Source organism: Macaca mulatta, chromosome 6 (assembly GCF_049350105.2).
Source record: "Macaca mulatta isolate MMU2019108-1 chromosome 6, T2T-MMU8v2.0, whole genome shotgun sequence".
NCBI classification, from domain to species: Eukaryota; Metazoa; Chordata; class Mammalia; order Primates; family Cercopithecidae; genus Macaca; species Macaca mulatta.
In genome coordinates, this window is record NC_133411.1 from 81,823,466 (window position 1) to 81,845,987 (window position 22,522).

General features: G+C 36.8%; 1 protein-coding gene across 10 annotated transcripts in view; it reads right to left on the reverse strand.

The window, feature by feature from the left end:
- Window positions 1–22,522, reverse strand: part of CERT1 (ceramide transporter 1) — a 148,354-nt gene that overhangs the window by 56,911 nt on the left and 68,921 nt on the right. For all 10 annotated transcript variants that reach the window (XM_078004888.1, XM_015140287.2, XM_078004890.1 and 7 more), the window contains exons 4-5: window positions 3,367–3,474; window positions 2,296–2,434 (exon numbers count right to left, since the gene is read on the reverse strand). In XM_078004888.1, the coding sequence (XP_077861014.1) occupies window positions 2,296–2,434; window positions 3,367–3,474 (247 nt within the window). The remainder of the gene's footprint in view (window positions 1–2,295; window positions 2,435–3,366; window positions 3,475–22,522) is intronic.

Here is a 22,522-nt window from a genome sequence, read left to right on the forward strand (position 1 = left end):
AATAAAAACAGAAAATAACTTCCAGGCTACTAAATGTACACAAAATTGAGAAACTTTAAAAGGAATACAGATTTCTGCTTCTGTTCGAGATGAAATAACCAGGATTGAATTTACTCTCTAGCATAAAAGTAAAAACTGGACAAAATATATGAAACAATGCTTTTCAAGACACTGGCTATCAGGCAAAAAAGGACAGTGATCCTTAATAGTTGGGGAACAAATGAAGTGAACTCTATGTCTGCTCTAGCTCATTGTTTTAGGAGTTTCCAAACTGTACAGTAAGGACAGGAAACCCAGGAGGAGCCTTCTGGATTCCCTGAAATGAGATGAAGCTGAGCACCCAGAGACAAAGGCAACTAGCAATAGTTCACAAGGCAGAGTACTGGAGAGGAGAGAACTGGACAGACAGAGAACACTGGAGAATGGCAGAAGGCTACCCCTGAGTACTCTGCAGAGTACTGATAGCACATGCAAGTGAGCAAACTATAAAGGCAAGGGATAGAACCTTCTTAAAGGATTCCAAGAAACAGCACTTGAAGCTTACATGGGAGCAGGGAAAATTATCTGCTTTATAATGCAGACTGGAAAACCTTGTAATTCACAGGGAATTGGTGAGAACTCAGAAGATTCTTGCCTCAGGAGTGAGGACAAAGAAATACATTATTGGAAGGTTCTGATACTACACATAAAGTGGTATATTACTTGAAGGTAGACTGAGGTAAGTTAAATATGCAAACTATAAACCTTAAAGTAGCCAATAAAATAATAAAACCATGAGTTATAGCTAAGAAGCCAACAAAGGAGATAAAGTGGAATTTTATATATATATAAAAACTTCATCCAAAGGCGGCAGAAAAAGGGAATATAGAATAGACAAAAAGAACTTGGATCCAGATCAAACACATTTAATAAGAAAGAGAAATGAAACCATGTCAAGCCACTTAGTTATACTGGGAATGAACTTAGTCCTATTTGGTAATAATGGTAAAGTAGTTCACAATAAATTAAGTGAAAAGCTGAAGAACAATGTTGACATCAGCAGCATTTTCAGCACTAACAAAGGAAAGTTAAACTATAAACCTAACACTAAAAGTTAATTGAAGATATCTTGTTTCTTTTAAATAAAAACAATAAAATTATTTTTAAATGTATATACAATTATTATTTTGGTTTCTATTACTGATTTCTTCTTCTATGAGAAAAAGGGTAGAGAAAGGGAGAGATTGAGAGAGAGAGGAGGCCAAGCGCAGTGGCTCACACCTGTAATCCCAGCACTTTGGACGGCCGAGGTGGACAGATCACGAGGTCAGGAGATTAAGACCATTCTGGCCAATACGGTGAAACCCAGTCTCTACTAAAAATACAAAAATTAGCTGGGCATGGTGGTGCGTGCCTGTAATCCCAGCTACTTGGGAGGCTGAGGCAGGAGAATCGCGTGAACCAGGGAGTCGGAGGTTGCAGTGAGCTGAGATCACGCCACTGCACTCCAGCCTGGTGACAGAGCGAGACTCCGTCTCAGAAAAAAAAAAAAAGAGAGAGAGAGGAAAAGACAAAAAGAAAGGAAAGGGGAGAAAAAGAGAAACGAGAGGAAGAAGGAGAAAGAGATCAACTGGCTGATTTCAGACCTGAAGGATTTAACATATACTTATCTCCTCTAAGACTCATCATGGGGTAAATTTATCAGACATAATAATAATGTGAAATGCTCCATATTACCAAGATGATACCATTTTTTAATGGAATAAAGAGTATCATTTGAAAATCTCTGCCTGGTGTAGTGGCTCACACCTATAATTCCAGCACTTTGGGAGGCCAAGGTGGGAAGACTATTTGAGGCCAGGAGTTTAAGACCAACCTGACCAACATAGTGAGACCTCCATCTCTATAAAAAATAGAAAAATAAATTAGCTGGGTGTGGTGACGCACACCTGTAGTCCTAGCTACTTGGGTGGCTGAGGTAGGAGGATTGCTTGAGGCCAAGAGTTCGAGGCTGCAGTAAGCTACGATCGTGCCACTGCACTCCAGCCTGGGCTATAGAATGAGACCATGTCTCAACAAAAAATAAATAAATAAAATAAAGGTCTTCAATGGCATCTGGTATGGATGATCAAAATGAATTAGTATGTGTAACTGAAGTACCCAAGTTACAAGGACACTGAAATCTGTTTCACTGGGGGTTTGCAGCAAAAAATGACTATAGATACCTTTATCACTTAAAGACATTACCCTTTGAGATCAAGAGGCTTTTAATCCATTCATTTTCCAAGTAAAAATAGTGGTAATAGCCTAATTAACCTTTATCCCTTTGAAGTTCATCCTTAGAGACAGCATCAGCACAGGCATCAAAGTACTTCTGTAGCGTGTCAACTTGTCTACATAAGATGTCTCTAAATGTTTCCATTTCAGCCAACTTCTCACGTAAACTGTGGCCTTTCTGCAAAACACAAAATAGGGAGATGTAATTCAAGTAAAACAAAACTGGATTTTATTTGGTCCTATGGTATTTCATCAACTTTTAAGGTCTGCACCTTATAACTGAGGGCATGGGATAAGGAGAGCTGTCTAGTTCAATATAATACTTCTAGGAATAGGCTTGAAACTGACTAATCTATTGGCTTGATAGTGATAAGTCACTTAGGAGTGATAACCTTGCAAGTGATATCACTTATAAAAAAGCCTTATTTTTTATAGAAAATAAGAAAGTATTATTTATTTCTTATTAATAATAAATAATAAATAATATATAAATAATAAATAATAAATAAATAATAAATTGCAAACACCTGACAGTTTGCAAATATAACATTTGATATTTTCAAATTAAACAAAATTGTGAGGAACAACTGTGAAAGACTTTGAAATGGGCAAAAATATTACTAGTGTCCTTTCAAAGTAATGGTGAGCTGTCATTTATGGTACCCTTGGGAAAGTACTGTTTGATCATACAGACACTTTTGCCTTTCACTGCATTTGAGCTATTTTACAACTCTTCTAGTAAAAAACTGAGTAGTATAAATAATTCTTGTTCATAGAGATGCAAATGAATTTTGTCTGGTGCAGAAGCACTGATTATTAATCTGTGGATATTGACCAGTTTTGCACACATTTGCAAATCGTTTCAGTTCTTCAGATTTTCCTTTGAACCAGTTTTTTTATGTTTTACCTAATAAATGAATGAAATAAAATCAGTGACGTGTTCATTTGTATGAGTTATTATTTTATACCTTAAGTTTTTCTTTAATAAGTTCAAATAAATTATATTATTAAAAAGCTTGTTCAAAAATTATCAAGTATATTCTGTTCACAACATCCAATACTAAGCTCAATTTATGTTGGTTTAACTTAAGGCATCCATTAACTATACACCTTGAATGAAGAGGTGGATGTTGCAGAGTAGCCACTTGCTCCAGACACCAGGGACACCATTGAGCCATGTCGACGCAAGCTGGATTCAGATCCATATCCAGATTCAGTCTAAAAAAAAGATAAACTATGTGAAAAGAATTTAAATAAAAAATACTTGAGAAAACAAAAGGTTTTCTATGAATTAACAAGGTTATTATAACAATAATTGGCAGTTTGGGTACATATAAAATATATAGTCAATCCACTGACATAAGCAATGCCTTTCAATTCCTAAATGCCATTTAATTTAGAAATTTATGGAATACCTACTATGTGCTGGGCTAGTGGTCACAAAGACTGTTTAATAATAGGAAAACTAAAGTAGTCAAGTTCATAGACAGAAAGTAGAATAGCTGTTACCAGAAGCAGGGAAAAGAAGAACGGGTAGTTATTATTTAATGGACACAGAGTTTCAGCTGGGGAAGATAAAAAAGTTCTGAAGATGGATGATGGTGATGGTTGAACAATAGTGTGAATGTACTTAATAACATAGAACTGTATACTTAATAGTGGTCAAAATGGTAAATTTTACGTATTCTCACCTATTCTTAACACAACACAATTACAGCATTTACTACTCACAATAGTTTGTGTTTTGTTATTACTACTGGACTTGGATCTTTTTGGAAGCAGCTTGTATCTTTTTGATCTTTGTAACCACTTCAACAGTTGAAGGCACAAAGTTTCCAATTTTGCTAGTCTGTTAAGTTAGCATCCCATGGAAGATAACTGATGGGGATGATACTCTTCAGAGCATCGATTTTATATTTTACCTTCTCTAATACAAATGCAATATAACAATACAGACAAAGGAATAGAACATTTGAACTTCAAAGTAATTAAAACCAGGTATTTTGGATCTCTGATTATTTTCTACTGTTACTTTTAAAAAGTACAGTGAATTAGGCCAGGCACGGTGGCTCACGCACACCTGTAATACCAGCACTTTGGGAGGCCGAGATGGGTGGATCGCTTGAGGTCAGGAGTTTGACACCATCCTGGCCAACATGGTGAAACCCTGTCTCTACTAAAAATACAAAAATTAGCCAGGCATGGTGGCAGGCACCTATAATCCCAGCTACTCAGAAGGCTGAGGCAGGAGAATCGCCTGAACCCGGGAAGTGGAGGTTGCTGTGCGCTGAGATCACACTGCTGCACTCCAGCCTGGGTGACACAGTAAGACTCAGTCTCAAAAAAAAAAAAAAAAAAAAAAAGTACAGTGAATTCATAAGCTTGTGTGGAAAAACCAAGGCATCTGTATTATATCCTTTGACAATGTGTCATATCTATTATGGTTTGATTGATTTCAATCCTGCTCCTCTGTACTATTATGGTTCTAGATAAGTATTTATATTGAACAGTTTTCCTTCATTTGAATGGGGGAAAAAATCCCTAGGTTTAGTAAACATTATTTTTTTTAATACTTAGAGACCAATACTGAAAACAAAGGAACAAAAAGCTACATTGTATTTAATTTTAATTCTACTCAATAAACTTAAGTGGTAAAATAATATCTAATTATTTTTAGTGTCAAACCTATGGTTACAATGAAAAATTATTTAAAGTTACACAAATTTCAAGATCAATATTAGGAAACAAAATTACATACAATGTGTTATAGAAAATATACCCATTGACATTTTATAGCCTCTGTGGTCTAATTCCTGAAAATCCATTACATTTCCTATATAGCTGTTGGTTTACCCATGATATTATTCTAATTGTAAAATATTCTTTTTAGCTATAAGAATACTAAGCTTCTATAGTTTAATAAATAAAATTTTTATGTTCTCATTTTTATGTAAGTGATATCAGCACTAGTTTAAAACATTTTCCAGTTAGTATCATTTCATTTACCTTAACTTTAATATTCTAGGATCTCAGAAAAGCTATCAGAAACTAGATAAGTTTATCCAAATGTAAGAAAAAATGAAAAAGAAAAGCAAGGGTAAAAAGAATAGTAGAGATTAGAAGTGGCAGTAACAATGGCAAGGAATGGCAACAAAGAGGGACAATTCTGCTGAAGGTACAACAGCAACAATCTCAAAGGAAGAGCAAACTTGTCCCCACCCCCAACCAACATCAATAATCAGATGGATATGGTTAAAATGGGGGAAAAAAAAAAGACGACTAGAGGAGGAAAGGAATCTGTAACCAAAATAACAAAACTCCTCATGAAAAAAGAGATGGACATCTTCAGGCAGACACTAGGAATTTATTCATATCAAAACAAGTAGCCTCCTAAATTTCAAACTTCTAACACCTACCAGCTGTCAAAGTAAAATGGTCACATTTTTTAATAATGCTTGCTTATAAAACATTCCATCTATAAAAAGTACTTCAATACATTCTCAACTCTTAATTAACTAACAAATTACATATAATTTTAAGAGAAGGTGGAATCAAAGCTCTTCTCCAAGACTTTACATGACTCCACATCTTAAAGCAATATCTTAGTGATGAAGGAAAATAAATGTTCTGGAGTCAGGAAAACGATTAATGAAAAGGTAAACAAAAGCATGTACTTTATGGTATGCAAATTATGCCTCAAGAAAACGGATTTTTAAAAAAGACAAAACTAATCTATGACAAACAAGAGCAGGCCAGAGTACAACAAGGGCACTGAACACAAAGAGGTAGAAGAAAATGTGGGAAGTGTAGACTACATTTGTCAAAACTCAAACTGTACAATTAAAATGGGTACTTTTTAAGAATGTAAATGTAAATTGTACTCCAATAAAGATAAAGAAAAAAATGTAACCTTGTTTCAACATAACAGAATCACAGCAAAATAGAATTCTAATTACAGCAATCAGTTCACAAAAAAAGGAGTCCTTGACTAGGTGCATTACTAGGCTCATGCCTGTAATCCCAGCACTTTGGAGGCCAAGGCAGGAGGACTGCTTAATCCCAGGAGTTCAAGAACAGCCTGAGCAATAAAGCAAGACACCATCTCTACAAATTTTTTTTAAAAGTTAGCGGGGCGTTGTGGTGTGCTCCTGTAGTTCCAGTTACTTGGAAGGCTGAGGCAGGAGGATCCCTTGCATCCAGAAGTTCGAGATAGCACTGAGCTAGGATTGTGCCACTGCACTCCAGCCTGGGTGACACAGAGAGACTATCTCAAACAAAAGACTTACTGTTTTTCAATTTTAATTTTAGGTTCAGGCAGTACATGTGCAGGTTTGTTACATGGGTAAATTGCGTGCTGCTGGAGTTTGTTGTAAAATAATTTCATCACCTAGGATGTGAGCATAGTACCTGATAGGTATTTTTTTGTCCCTTGCCCTCCTCCCATCCTCCACCCTCAAGTAGGGTCCGGTGTCTATTGTTTCCCTCTTTGTGTCCGTGTGTACTGAATGTTTACCTCCCACTTTTAAGTGAGAACATGTGGTATTTGGTTTTCTGTTCCTGTGTTAATTCACTTAGGACAATGGCCCCCAGCTGCATCCATTTCATGAAGAAGCGAATTAGCACCCATTCCAGACTCACTACACTGAAGAGGTGGTCTAGCGGGCAGAGGGAACTCAAGAAGCACTTTGGATGAACCATGCTTCAGTGGCCCTATGTGAGCCCTGCCATGGCAGGAACTTTTGGCATCACCCATCTGATTCCCTCCCTGTGTTATGGGGTTGGAAATGAACTAATTAGAACTAATGTTGGACATAAACTTATTAGATAAGCTCCATGATTTGGCCCACGTGTTCTCATTATTTCGCTCTCACTTATAAATGAAAATGTGCAGTATTTGTTTTTCTGTTCCTGCATTAGTTTACTAAGGATAATGGCCACTAGTTCCATCCATGTTGCTGCAAAGGACATGACCTCACTCCTTTTTATGGTTGTGTAGTATTCCATGGGGGTATATGTGCCACATTTTATTATCCAGTCTATTGTTGATGGGCATTTAGGTTCATTCCATGGTTTTGCTATTGCAAACAGTGTTGTGATGAACATACACATGCATGTGGTCTTTATGGAGGAATAATTTATATTCCTCTGGGTGTATACACAGTAATGAGATTGCTGGCCAAATGGTAGTTCTGTTTTAAGTTGTTTGAGAAATCACCAAACTACATTCCACAGTGGCTGAACTAATTTACATTCCCACCCGCTGTGTATAAGCATTCCTTTTTTTTGAGATACAGACTTGCTCTGTCGCCCAGGCTGCAGTACAGGGGTGCAATCTCAGCTCACTGCAAGCTCACTGCAAGCTCCACCTCCAGGGTTCACACCATTCTCCCGCCTCAGCCTCCTGAATAGCTGGGACTACAGGCACCAGCCACCACACCCGGCTAATTTTTTGTATTTTTAGTAGAGACAGGGTTTTGCCATGTTAGCCAGGATGGTGTTGATCTCCTGACCTTGTAATCCGCCTGCCTCGGCCTCCCAAAGTACTGGGATTACAGGCGTGAGCCACCGCGCTTGGCCAAGCATTCCCTTTTCTCTGCAACCTCACCAACATCTGTTATTTTCTGAATTTTTAATAATAGACATTCTGATTGGTGAGATGGTATCACACTGTGGTTCTGACTTACATTTCTCTAATGAACAGTGATGTTGAACACTTTTTCATATGCTTAATGGCACAGCATGGATGTCTTTTGAGAAGTGTCTGTTCTTGTCCTTTGCCCATTGTTTAATGGGGTTGTTTGGGTTTTGCTTGATTTAAGTTCCTTATATTCTGGATATCAGACCTTTGTTGGATGCATAGTTGGCAAATACTTTCTTTCTGTAGGTTGTCTGTTTACTCTGTTGATAGTTTCTTTTGCTTTGCAAATGCTCTTCAATTAGGTTTTACTTGTCAATTTTTGTTTTAGTTGCAATTGCTTTTGGAGACTTCATGAAATCTTCACCAAGGTCTATGCCTAGAACAGTATGTCCTAGATTTTCTACTTGGGTTTTTATGGTTTTAGAACTTACATTTAAGTCTTTAATCCATCTTGAGTTAATTTTTGTACAAGATGAGAGGAAGGCATCCAGTTTCAATCTTCTGCATATGCCCAGCCTGTTACACCAGCACCATGTATTAAATAGGGAGCCTTTTCCCTATTGCTTATTTTTGTCAGCTTTTTCGAAGAACAGATGTTTGTGGTTGTGAGGCTTTATTTCTGGGTGATCTAACCTATTCCACTGGTCATGTGTCTGTTTGTGTACCAGTACCATGCTGTTTTGGTTATGGTAGCATTGTAATACAGTTTAAAATTAGGTAGTGTGATACCTCTGGCTTTGTTCTTTTTGCTGAGGATTGTTCTATTTGGGACTTTATTGGTACCATATGAATTTTAAAATAGTTTTTTCTTATTCTGTGAAAAAAGACATTAGTAGTTTGATAGAAATGACAATGAATCTGTAAACTGCTTTGGGTACTACATAAGCACGGAATGTTTTTCCATTTGTTTGTGTCATCTCCAATTTCCTTCAGCAGTGTTTTATAATTCTCATTGTAGAGATCTTTCACACTTACCTGGTTAGCTGTATTCCTGGGTATTTAATTCATTTTGTGGTTACTGTGAATGGGACTGCACTCCTGATTTGACTCTCAGCTTGGACGTTATTGGTGTATAGAAATGGTACTGACTTTTGTTTTATCGAGATAGGGTCTTGTGCTGTCACCCAGGCTGGAGTGCAGTGGCGTGATCATGGCTCACTGCAACCTCCATCTCCTAGGCTCCCGTGGTCCTCCTCCCTCAGCCTCCAAAGTAGCTGGGACTACAAGTGCATGCCACTACACCCAGGTAATTTTTTGAGTTGTTGTAGAGATGGGATCTCACTCTTTTTGCCCAATCTAGTCTCCAACTCCTGGGCTCAAGTGATCCTTCTGCTTCAGCTTCCCAAAGGGCTGGGATTACAGGCATGAGCCATGGTGCTTGGCTTGTGGTACTGATTTTGTACATTGATATTATACCCTGAATTTGTTTATTGCTTCTAGGAGCCTTTGGACAGAGACTATGGGGTTTTCTAGGAATAGAATAATATTTATTGTCCGTGAAGATAGTCTGACTTCCTCTTTTCCAATCCAGATGCCTGTTATTTTTTTTCTCTTGCCTCATTGTTCTAAGAACTTCCAGTATTATGTTCAATAGGAGTGGTGAGGGTGGACATCCTTGTCTTTTCCTGGTTATCACAAGGGGTACTTCCAGCTTTTGCCTGTTCAGCATTACACTGGCTGTGGGTTTCTCAAAGATGGCTTATATTGTTTTGAGGTATGTTCCTTCAATGCCTAGTTTGTTGAGGTTTTTTTTTTCTTTTCCGTTTTTTTTTTTTTTTTTAAATCATGAGGGGATGTTAAATTTTATCTAAGCCCTTTCCTGTGTCTACTGAGATGATCATGCGTTTTTGTTTCTAGTTCTGTTTATCTGATGAATCACATTTATTCATTTGCATATGGTGAAACAACCTTACATTCCAGGAATAAAGCCTACTTGATTGTGGTGGTGTTTTGACATGCTGCTATATTCAATTTGCTAATATTTTGCTGAGGATTTTTGCATCTAAGTTCATCAGGGATATCTGCTTGAAGTTTTTGTTTTTTTGTTGTCTCTCTGCCACGTTTTGGTATAAGAATGATGCTGACCTCACAGAATGAGTTAGGGAGGAATATGTACTCCTTGATATTTTTCAGAATAATTTCAGTAGCATTGGTATCAATTCTTCTTTATATGTCTGGTAGAATAGAGCTATAAATCTATGTGGTCCACGGCTTTTTCTGATTGGTAGGTTTTTTGTTTTTTTAAATTACTGATTCCATTTCTGAACTTATTATTGGTCTGTTCAGGATTTCATATACTTCCTGGTCAAACCTTGGAAGGTTTTGTTTCCAGGAATTCACCATTTTCTAGTTTTTGTGCACAGAGGTGTTTAATCTCTGAAGGTTTTTTGTATTTCTGTGGGATGGGTGGTAATGTCACCTTTGTCATTTCTAAGTGTGTTTATTTGGATCTCTTTTTCTTCATTAGTAGTCTAGCTAGCAGTCCATCAATCTTACTCTTCCAAAGAACCAAGTTTTCATTTTGTTGATTTTCTGCATAGATTACATGTCTCAGTTTCATTCAGATCAGCTCTCATTTTATTTGATTTCTCCTGCTAGCTTTGGGGTTGGTCTTGTTTTTCTAGTTCATCATGGTGATGTTAGGTTATAAATTTGTGATCATTCTAACTTCTTGATGTAGGCATATTTTTTGGAGGTTTTGTTCATTATCTAAAATTCTATCTCTTTTATTTTTGTCTCTCTGCACTGATTCAAAGGAGTGGTCTCCAAGCTCTGAGATTTTTTCTTCAGCTTGGTCTTTTCTGCTATTAATACTTCCACTGTGTTCTGAAATTCCTGTGGTGAATTTTTCATTTCCAGAAGTTCTGTTTGGTTCTTTCCTAAAATGGCTATGTCATCTTTCCACCCTTGGACTGTTTTACTGTGCTCCTTGGACTGCATTTCAACCTTCTCTTGTTTGTCAACGAGCTTCCTTGCCATCCAGATTCTGAATTCTCTATCTGTCATTTCAGTCTGGTTCAGAGCCATTGCTGGGGAGCTAGTGTGGTCATCTGGAGGTAAGAAGACACTGGCTTTTAGAGTTGCTAGACTTCTTGTGCTAATTCTTTCTCAACTCTGTGGGCTGGTGTTCCTTTAACCTTTGAAGCTGCTGTCTTTTGGATTGGGCTTTCTTTTTTTATATTGTTTGAGGCTCTTGAGGAATTGGCTATGGTATAAGTTGGATTTAGTTGATTGGTTTCGTTTTTGGTCACTTTAAGGGGGCCAAGGCTTAGTTCAGCACTCCTTAGCGATGTGTTCTAATCTTGGGGGACTGAGATCAGGATTACTAGCCGCTGTACTGGAGGGATAAGGTGTTCCCAGTCTGCTGGTAAGAACACTCTGATGGGGGCTGCTGGCAAAAGCACTCTGGTAGGGTGGTGGTGGCTCCCTCACCCTGCACATATGCACAGGCGGGGCGGTGGGGGTCCTCACTTGTGTGCACACCAGCAGGGTACCTGCAGGTGTCCTCATATATTTGTGTACCTGTAGGGGTCTTTGCATGCATGCATGCCAGCTGGGGCAGCAGCAAGTCCCTGTGTGAAAAATTCTTATGAAAGAATGAGGTGTATTAAAATCCTAGAGCAAAGGTATCATGTTAGGTCCTTTACCTAAAATGGCTCTAGTTTCTTTTCTGAGACACAATGTTAACTTTGTAAGTGTAGTACTCTATTTCTTATACTGGTTTTGGTAAAGGTTTCTCTCTCTCCTTCCTTCTTTCCTTTTCTTCCTTCCCTTCCTTCCTTCCCTTCCCCTCTTTTCTTTTTTTTCCTTCTTTTACTAAATATGGGAGACTACAATTAAAAATAAGAATCTCTCTGGAACAGATGAAAATATAAGGTATTTCAGAAATTACTTAGACACCTTTGTGTGATTGATTTCTAAGCAAAATCTGGATTGTTCTTTTAAATATAATAATATCCCCTACAACTTATAATCCGTATTTCATACTATTAAACACACATTTTGGACATTTATTCGAAAATATTTAAAACTCAACAGTTTGAATATACATATTTTTTCTTTTGAGACAGGGCATCACTCTGTTACCCAGGCTGGAGTGCAGTGGTAGTCATGGCTCACTGCAGCCTCGATCTCCCAGGCTCAGACAATCCTCCCACCTCAGCCTCCCAAGTATGCTGTATGCTGGGACTAATGGCATGCAGCAAGATGCCCTGCTAATTTATTTTTATTTTTTACTTTTATAAAGACGGGTCTTATTACATTGTCGAGGCTGGTCTCAAACTGTTGGGCTCAAGTGATCCTCCTACCTTGGCCTCTCAAAGTCCTGGGATTACAGGCAGGAGCCACTGTACCTGGCCCAGTATGAAGTTTAAATCCAAATGAATCCACCCTATTCATGTCCAGTATCAATGAGTCTTAAACAGAGCAAGTCAAAACTACTGATTTTTTAAATGATCTTAAAACAAAATATAAACATTAAATACTTTACTAACGGTGTCTTCACTATATGTCTTATACCCTTATGTATTTCTTCAAGTTCAGTATTTCAAAACAAGTAACATCATCTTACAACAAAGACATGATAAAACAAGACTCCATTTCAGCCAAATCGATGCAACACATTTTAAGTGATAGGTAACAGATAAATGTGGAGGCTACAAGTTTAGTACACTTACACTTCTAAGTCTAATAAAATTTCATTTACATAAGTTTCATTATAGATTTTATAAATAATTGCAATGAAAAAGAAAACAGGTCAGGCGTGGTGGCTCACACTTGTAATCCCAGCACTTTGGGAGGCCAAGGTGGGTGGATTACTTGAGGTCAGGAGTTTTGAGACCAGCCTGGTCAACATGGCAAAACCCAGTCTCTACTAAAAATATAAAAACTAGCTGGGTGCGGTGGTGCACGTCTATCATCCCAGCTACTTGGGAGGCTGAGGCAGGAGACTCGCTTGAACCCGAGAGGCGGAGGTTGCAGTGAGCCAGAATCGCACCACTGCACTCCAGCCTGCGCAAGAGAGTGAGACTCTGTCTCAGAAAAAAAAAAAAAAAAAGAAAAGATAATATACTCATGAATCCTACTTCCATTGTTATTCAATTTAATAATGAGGGTTCATTATTCCAGTAACTACAATAACTACTAATATAAAAATTTTGAGTTTTTAACAAATACACATAGACACACAAATATACCCTCATTGTTTAAAAATTAGTCATTCTGGTAATGTCTACAATTGTGCTAATGATCCTGTCATTGAGTGAAATTTCCTGAATGGTCCTACCATAACCATATTGAGAGCAATTCATTACACAAAATAGAGCTATTTCAAATCATTTTGGTGATTTTAGAATAAAAATTAAAGAAAAGTCTCATTATATTAAAGGAAGAGCTTAAGTTGATTGTATTTATATGACACGGCTCTGAATTAGTTTTCAATTTCTCTCAAAAATCAAATCTATCATCAAAGATATCAGTACCTTTAAAAAGTATGATAGGGAACAAAAATAGTTCTAAAAGATAAGTTATCAAACTATTCTAAAAAGTGATAAAAATTTGTTAACACATCTCTTTGGCTTCCCAAGATACCCACTTTGAAAAATGACAGTTTTTATTTGCATTTATAATGTCTGCTTTTTGAGAGTGAAGCAGGGTTAAGGAAGTAAGGATGAAAATGAGAAGACATTACTTAGTGGTCATAACTGATACAGTGTTAAATGTTCTTAAAACTTGTAACATGCTTTCAAAATCCCAATGGCACGAGTTGTGGGGACAATATTTTAAAGGCCTGCTGGCTTTTTCTTAATTCCACTTACTCTTCCACAAGAAAAAAGAAGGTGAACTCATTTACAACCTCTAATCACCAATCCATTATTTTGAAAACACCAAATTCTATGAAAATTAATAATCTGGAATTCAAATATAGTTACTATAGGAGTATTTTCCCATTTCAATATATCCACTTTAAGATCCCTCATACAAACTGTTTTGCAAAAAAATTGCTTCCCAAATTTGTTAGTGTTTGTAAGCAGTATTCCTCAGCATGTTCTACATAGATGAAAAATAACATCTTGGGTCAATGAAGCACTTACTGAAACACCTCCTACATAGACCAAGGTTTACTACTTCTGAATACTACAGTAATGAGACCACAACTTTGTTATATTAGGACATAACTTTTTTTTTTTTTTTAAACAGCAATACTAGCCTGAACATTTTTTTTAAATGGCAATCTTTTGGCCACTAGAGGAGGTCAGTAATATTTTTCAGTATGAAAGCTAATATGAAGGTTACCACTGGTCAAAAAAAAAAATAGTAAACTTTAGACTGAATCCAATATATATACCTTTATGCTTTAGACTTTGATGTTTTGAGAACATTTAAAAGCATTTCAAATTAAATAACATTAGTTCAAAGTTATCAATTAAAATACCAGCAATGCTTAAAAACTGATTTGAACAAAAAGAAAAAGCCAAAAAACCTCCTTAAAGTTGCAACTAAATTTGGTAGCTTGGTTTAATTATATGGAAGATAAACTCGTACATTACCATCCTGCACAGTTTGTTCATCAGTCTATCTACCCTCCAAATAAAGTGGTATAAAATATAGTAAAAAGGTTGGCTTTAAAAAAACAAATAGCACCTGCCTTTTGAAAACCTTCTTCCTTTTCCTAATAACACTCTGTAGCAAGAAGCACAGCAAAGGAATTGAGAGAGAAATTAAGTAACTTCCTCATGGTGTCAAAAATTACCTAGTTATTAATGTCATAGTTCCTCACTCCCACTCCCTCCACTTAAACTACACTGTCTCTGTCTCTCTCTATTTTAATTACGGAAAATGAGAAAATACAAGATTAAATGTTAACATAAGCACAATAAAGGATTTTTCTGAAAATAAAATTCTGAAACCCATAATAAAATCAAACAAGCTAACTGTGTTGTGAGCATCCATACATTTAACTTCAATATTACTATTTTAAAACAAACCACATGAGAAGCCAGATACAATATCTAAGAGAGCAATTTAATCAATAAAATTGTAATTTAAAATACGCAATGGAAACAATTTTAGCTTGTCCAGGTCAATATAAATATATTATCTGAGATAAAATTTAGCATGACAATTTCATGCTCATTAATATTAAAATTTATTTAGGCTTTCAAATACTTATGGGTCCCCCACTAGAGAAGTTGCAGTCTGTAGCAAAAACCCCACAAGGATATGAGTGAGAAAAATGGGCTTTTGAATCACTGTAACAGATAATTAGACACATTACTTATTACCTTCCCTGGGCTTCATTTTATCTTTAAAATGGTATGGCTAGTCCAGAAGTGTAATTCTCTATACTAAACCTAAATACCAAAACTCAGGCTAAAAATGTACATATACAGTGGAAATCAAGTTAAGACAGTCCCTTGCGGATCCAGTTGGAGAGAGAAAATATACAATTCATCAAGAAAACTAACTTTATAAGAAAAGGCTCAACTGACAATGATTTCCAGGAACTGAACCACTCACTCATGAATCAAAAAAATTTTAAAACATATATTTTCAAATAGTATTAAACAGGATTTTTATCATATTTCAATGGTCTAAAACCTAGGTACAGTACAATTAACTTCAATGAGCGCACTATTTGCTTACCCTCAAGATACTTTTCTCAAATCACGCTGAAAATCAGAACATTTGTAAAAATTAGCCCATAAACTACCACGGGAGAGCTTTTTCAAATCCTAGTCATTCCTGCATCATAATTTAAAAACTAGTATCAAATACAGCAACTCATTTGAAGGTCATTTATGGGAGTTGGTTATTCATTTGGCATTTTCTTTTACTAAACTAGAACATGCGATAAACTTTCCTTTACAGAAATATCTGAATAGGCAAAATGCTGAAGTGAGAAGAAGCTGGAAAAATTAACCAGGGCCTATCATACACCCTAGTTCCTGTGTCTTAAGCAATGACTTACCTAACTCAGGACTAAAAAGCTGAGTGTTACAAGTTTACTAGAGGGGAAGAAGAGAGTAAGACATTGCTTATGACCATCCAAAGCAAAAAAAAAGCCCAAATATAACATGGTACCATAGAAGTAGAGGGCTATAACAGCTGCCCCCACTCTCTGCTTGGTTTCAATCTTCTTTTCTTACACTTATAATTCAGGGCTTCTGATTCCATGATATCATATACCTGCATCCATGGCTCCTGTTTCTCTTAGGATCAAGTCCATGCATTGCTAATAAGGTCTTGGTAGAGGTAGAAATACAATTACACTTAAGGTCTTGGTAGAGGTAGAAATACAATTACACTTAACTATCAGCCTCTATATTCATTTAGTATCCAATATTTAAAATATGTCACAACAGTATTGGCGTATAACAGTGTTTTGTTCCAGCACGTACAATCATGCACTGCATAATGTTTTTGTCAATGACAGACCACATATATGATGGTGGTCCCATAGGATTATAATAGCATATTTTCATTGTACCTTTTCTATGTTTTGACACACAAATAATTACCACTGTGTTACAACTGTCTACAATATTCAGTACAATAGCATGTTATACAGGTTTGTAGCCTAGGAGCAATATGCTCTATCATATAGCCTAAGTGTGTAATAGACTATACCATCTATATATAAGTTCACTCTATGATGTTTGCACAACAACAAAATCGCGAAACTATGCTTTTCTCAGAATGTATTCCTATTGTTAAGAATGTGGGTATTTGTTATAAGGCTATATTACGTTGTGAAACAGTGGAACTATCTTAACCATTAAGACTGCAGTTCAGTAGTATTAAGTATATCCACTTTATTGTACAATTAATCTCCAAAACTTTTTCAGCTTATAAAAACGGAAACTCTATATCCATTAAACAGCAACATTCCATTTTTCACTCCCCCTGTCCCTGGCAACCACCATTCTACTTTCTGTCTCTATGAATTTGACTACTCTATGCACCCAATATGAGTGGAATCATACAGTATTTATCTTTTGGTGACTGGCTTCACTTAGCATAGTGTCCTCACACTTCAGGAGCATGTGGCAGAATTTCCTTATTTTTTAAGGTTGAGTGATATTCCACTCAATGGACATACCACATTTTGCTTATATATTTGTCTATGTACACATAGGTCGCTTCCATGTTTCTGCAACTGTGAATCATACCAGGAACATGGGTATACAACTCTCTTCAAGATCCTTATTTCATTGCTTTTAGGTAAATACCCAGAAGTGGTAGATCATATGTTAATTCAATTTTTCATTTTTTGAGGAACTGCCATACTATTTTCCACACTGGCTGTACTATTTTATATTCCTATCAACAGGGCACAAGGGTTCCAATTTCTTCACATCCTTCCCAACACTTGTTATTTATTTGATAATAGCCACCCTAATGGGTTTAAGGTGGCATCTCATTATACTATTAATTTGACTCTGTCACTCAGGCTGGAGTGCAGTGGCATAATCTCAGCTCATTGCAACCTCTGCCTCCCATGCTCAAGCAATACTCACAGCTTAGCCTCTCAAAAAGATGGGACTACAGGTGCACACCACCACATCCAGCTAATTTTTGTATTTTTTGTAGAGATGGGGTCTCAATATGTTGCCCAGGCTGGTCTTAAACTCCTGGGTTCAAGCGATCCACCTGCCACTGCCTCCCAAAGTGCTGGGATTACAGGCAACAGCCACTGTGCCCAGCCTTTCTGATTTAGTCTTGGTCAGTGTTGTGTTTCTAGGAATTTGTCCATTTCATCTAGGTTACTCGATCTTATGGCATACAATTTTTCATAATGTCTTACAATTTTTATTTTGTATAGTCAGTAGTACAGTAATCCTCTCTTTTCCATGGTTTCATGTGCATAGATTCAGTTACTTGTGGGAAATTCTGATCCAAAAATAGGTGAGTATAGTACAGTAACATATTTTGAGGGGAGGGGGGAACAGGGGGAGAGAAGAGAAGAGAGAACAAGAGCCAGAGTGAGCATGCACATGTGCTCACATTCATATAACTTTTTCTACAGTATACTGTTATAATCATTCTATTTTATTATTTGTCATTGTTGGTAATCTTACTGTGCCAAATTTCTAAAATAAACTTTATTGTAAGTATGTATGCATAGGAAAAAAATGTATATATATACATAGAGAGTTCGGTACCATCTGTGGTGTTTCAGGCATCCACTGGGGGTCTTGGAATATATCCCCTTGTGAATAAGGCAGGACTCCTATAACATCCCTACATTAATTCCTGATGTTAGTAATTTGAGTGTTCTTTTTTTCCTTCGTCCATCTAGCTAAAGGTTGGTCAAATTTCTTGATCTTTTAAATCAAGTTTTAGTTTCAATGATTTTCTCTATTGTTTTTCTAATCTCATTTTGTTGATTTCAGCTCACATCTCTATTATTTCCTTCCTTCTGCTAGCTTTGGCTTTACATTATTTTCCTTTTTAATTTGTAAAGCTATGTTGTTGATCTGAGGTCTTGTTTACTAATGTAGTGTTTATAGCTATAGTTCCCCCTTAGCATTGCTTTCGCTGCATCCCCTAAGTTTTGGTATGTTTTTATTCAACTCTTAGCATTTTCTAATTTCCCTTGTAATTTCTTCTTTGCTCCACTAGAAGTTATTCCATGATCCTGTAAATTTTCCAGTTTTACTTATTACTAATTTCTCAAGTCACCCAGCTGTGGTCAGAGAGGACACTTTATATGGTATTTATCTTTCGAAATGGAATAAGATTTAATCTGTGTCCTAATATATGATCTATCCCAGAAAATGTCCCATGTGTACTTGAGAAAAATGTATATATTATAGTTTGGTACAGTGTTCTGCATATGTCTTTTAGGCCTAGTTGGTATACTGCGTTAAGTTCACTGTTTCTTAATTCTGTCTGGTCTATTACTGTAAAGGGGCATTAAATTATTATTGTAGAACTGTCTATTTCTCCTTTCAATTCTGTTTTTGTTTCATATTATTTTGATGGTCTGTCTTAGTATGTAAATGTTTTTAACTGTTACAGTCTTCTTGCTGCAGTGATTTTTATTAATACACAATGTCCTTATTTGTCTCTTAAAATCTTCTCTAACTTAAAGTCTATTTTCTCTGATATTACTATAACTAACCCTGCTCTCTTTTGGTTGCTATATGCATGAATATTTTCTTCTGTTCTTTCACTTTCAATCTGTTTGTTGTCTTTGGATCTAAAGGCTCATATAGACAGCATGTAGTTGATCATGTTTTTTATTTTGCTGTCAACCAGGCAGGAGTGCAGTGGTGCAATCTTGGCTCACTGCAACCTCTGCGGCCCAGGTTCAAGCAAGTCTCCTGCCTCAGCCTCCCGAGTAGCTGGGATTACAGGCACCTGCCACCGTGCACAGCTAATATTCATAGTTTTAGTAGAGGTGAAGTTTTACCATCTTGGCCAGGCTGGTCGTGAACTCCTGACTTCGTGATCCATCAGCCTCAGCCTCCCAAAGTGCTGGGATTACAAATGCGAGCCACTGCGCCTGGCCTGATCATGTATTTTTAATTCATTCTGTCAGTCTCTATCTTTCAATTGAAGAATTTGATTCATTTACATTTAAAGTAATGACTGATAAGGAAGAACTTACTTCTTTTCACTATTTTCTATGTGCTTTATTAGCATTTTTGTCCCTCATTTCTTGCATCACTGTCTAGTTTATCATGGTTTAATTAATTTTTCTTTTTCTTTTTTTTTTTTTTTTTGAGACAGTCTCTCACTCTGTCACCAGGCTGGAGTGCAGTGGTGTAATCTTGGCTCACTGTAACCTCCACCTCCTGGGTTCAAGAGATTCTCCTGCCTCAGCCTCCCGAGTAGATGGGACTACAGGCCCACGTGAGCAGGCCCAGCTAATTTTTGTATTTTTAGTAGAGACTGGGTTTCACCATGTTGGCCAGGGTGGTCTTGATCTCTTGACCTCGTGAGACGCCCGCCTCGGCCTCCTGAAGTGCTGGGATTACAGGTGTGAGCCACTGCGCCCGGCCTAGTTGATTTTTCATAGTGAAATGTTTGATTTTTTTTCATATTTCCTTTTCTGTATTTCTATAGCTATTTTTTTGTGGTTATCATCTGGATGATATCCTGAAGTTATAACACTATAATCTGAACTTACACTAGCTTAACTTCAGTAACATACAAAAACTCTATTCTTTTGCAGCTCTGTCTTCACCCCTTTCAGTTGCTGATGTCACAAAATTACATCTTTATATTCTATATGACCAAAAAAATGAGCAAATATTCTTTGAAATCCATTAGTCTACAGAAAAATCTACAATTACAAACCAGTTACAATGCTACTAGCTTTTAGGCTAACTGTGTTCTTAAACATGTATCGTTTTCTTAAATCATGTAGAAAACAAAAAGCAGAATTACAAACTGTTACAATAATTCTAATTTTTATAATTGCTCATGCATTGACTTTTACTAAGATTTGTATTTCTTCATACAGCTTAGAGGTATTGTCCAGTATGCTGACAGTTCACTTCAGAGGATTCCCTTAAGCATTTCTTGCAGTGCAGGTCTAGTGGTAAATAGCAAAGCTAACTCCCTTAGCTTTTGTTTACTTGGGTATGTTTAAATTTCTCCCTCACTTTATCCCCTCTTTTTACTGCTGGAAAACTAATTTTTTTTCTTTCTTTCTTTAAGAGACAAGGACTTGGTATTTTGCCAGGCTGAATTTAAACTCCTGCACTCAAGTGACTCTCCTGCCTCAGCCTTCCAAGTAGCTAGGACTACAGGCACACACCATCACACCTGCTAATTCCTTCTCTTTTGAAGGACACTTTTGTCAGACATAGGATTGGGTTTTTACTGAGATGAGGTCTTGTTATGTTGCCAAGGTTGGTCTCAAACTTCTGGCTTCAAATGATCCACCTGCCCCAGCCTCCTGAATGGCTGAGATTACAGGTGCAATGCCACCATGCCTGGTTCCACAAATACGGGAATCTTGGTTGACAGTTCTTTCCTTTTAGCGCTTTGAATATATTGGCCCAACACCTTCTGGCTTCTAAAGTTTCTGACAAGAAATCTGTTGATAATTATATTGAGGATTCCTTTTATATGATAAGCTGCTTCTGATTGCTTTCAGGATACTCTATAAGTCTTTTGAAAGTTGATTATATCTGTGAATCTCACTGATTTTATCTTATTTGGAGTTCGTTAAACTTCTCACATTTATATTCATGTCTTTCATCAAATTTGGGAAGTTTTCGGCCATTATCTCTTTGATTATTCTCTCTGCTCTTTTTTTCTCCTGGCACTCTCAAAATGTGTATTGAGGTCCCCCTGATGTGTCCCACAGTTCTCTTAGGCTCTGTTCACTTCAATCTTTTTTCTTTCTGTTCTTCAAACTCAATCATATCCACTGTCCTATATTTAAGTTCACTGACTGTTCTGTTTGTGAAAATCTACCTTTGAATCCCTCTAGTGAATTTTTCATTTCAGTTACTAAAGTTTCTAGCTCCATAATTTCTTTTTGGCTTCTTTTCAGGTTTTCTATTTCTTCATTGATATTTCTATTTTGTTCACTTATCTTTTTCTTAACTTTCCCCACATCTTCCTTTAGTTATTTGAGTATCATTAAGGTAGTTGCTTTAAAGTCTTTGTGTAGTAGATCAGCCATCAAGTCTTTTTCAGGGACAGTTCCTGTTGATCTACATTTTTCCCTTGAAAAGGCCACATTTTCCTGTCTCCTTCTATGCCTTTTGTTTTTTTGTTGAAAACTGGACCTTTGAATTTACTAGTGTGGTAACTCAGGAAATCAGGTTCTTTTTTTCCTCATAGTTTGTTATTTGTTATTTTTTATTGTTGTAGGCTATTTCTGTGTCAAGGATCCAGCCTGAGGTGGAAAGGTAAGGTCTTCTTAGGGTCTTTTCTAGCCTTGCACCTTTCCCTGAGCATGCACAGTCATCACTTTCTAATTTTTCCTGTATATGCAGTTGTTTATGCATGTCCTAGTCTTTAATGTCTTGCTCCCAAAAGGAAAAAGAGAAAAGTTAAGGAGAAAGAGGGCACTGGCCCTTCAAGTCCCCTGGAAATCACTACAGCCAGAGGGGAAGGGACTTGCAACAACAATGGTCACCCACTTTTTATCTGCCCCTCTGTGATAAGAAGCCATAATTGGCAGTCAGAGAATCCTTTGTGCTCACTCTGGCTCCCACAAGTTGTGTATGGATTGCTCTAGGAACACATGTACAGCTGCCTGCCATGCGGCTTGGATGGGTAGAGGTATAGGAAGCTACTACTGTGTTAAGAGCTGAAATTAACAGCAATTTATCACTCAAGCCTTCCCTGGAACTTGCAAGCCTTTAGTAGACTCAAGAGTTTCAAAACAGTTATATTAGACATATCTGGCTAGTGTAATTGTTGTCTAGGTGGGGAGACAGATTCTTGGTGCTTCCAGCTCTGCCATCTTCCCCAAATCCTATCTCCATCCATAATGTTTTTGAAGGAAAAGGTACCCAGAAGAGAAAAATACACCATTGTCTGGATTATAAGACTGAAGGTAGTTTTTACATTTTCTTCCTTTTTTTTTTTTTTTTTTTTTTGTTAAAGAGACAGGGTCTCATTGTGTTACCCAGGTTAAAGTGCAACAATGTAATCACA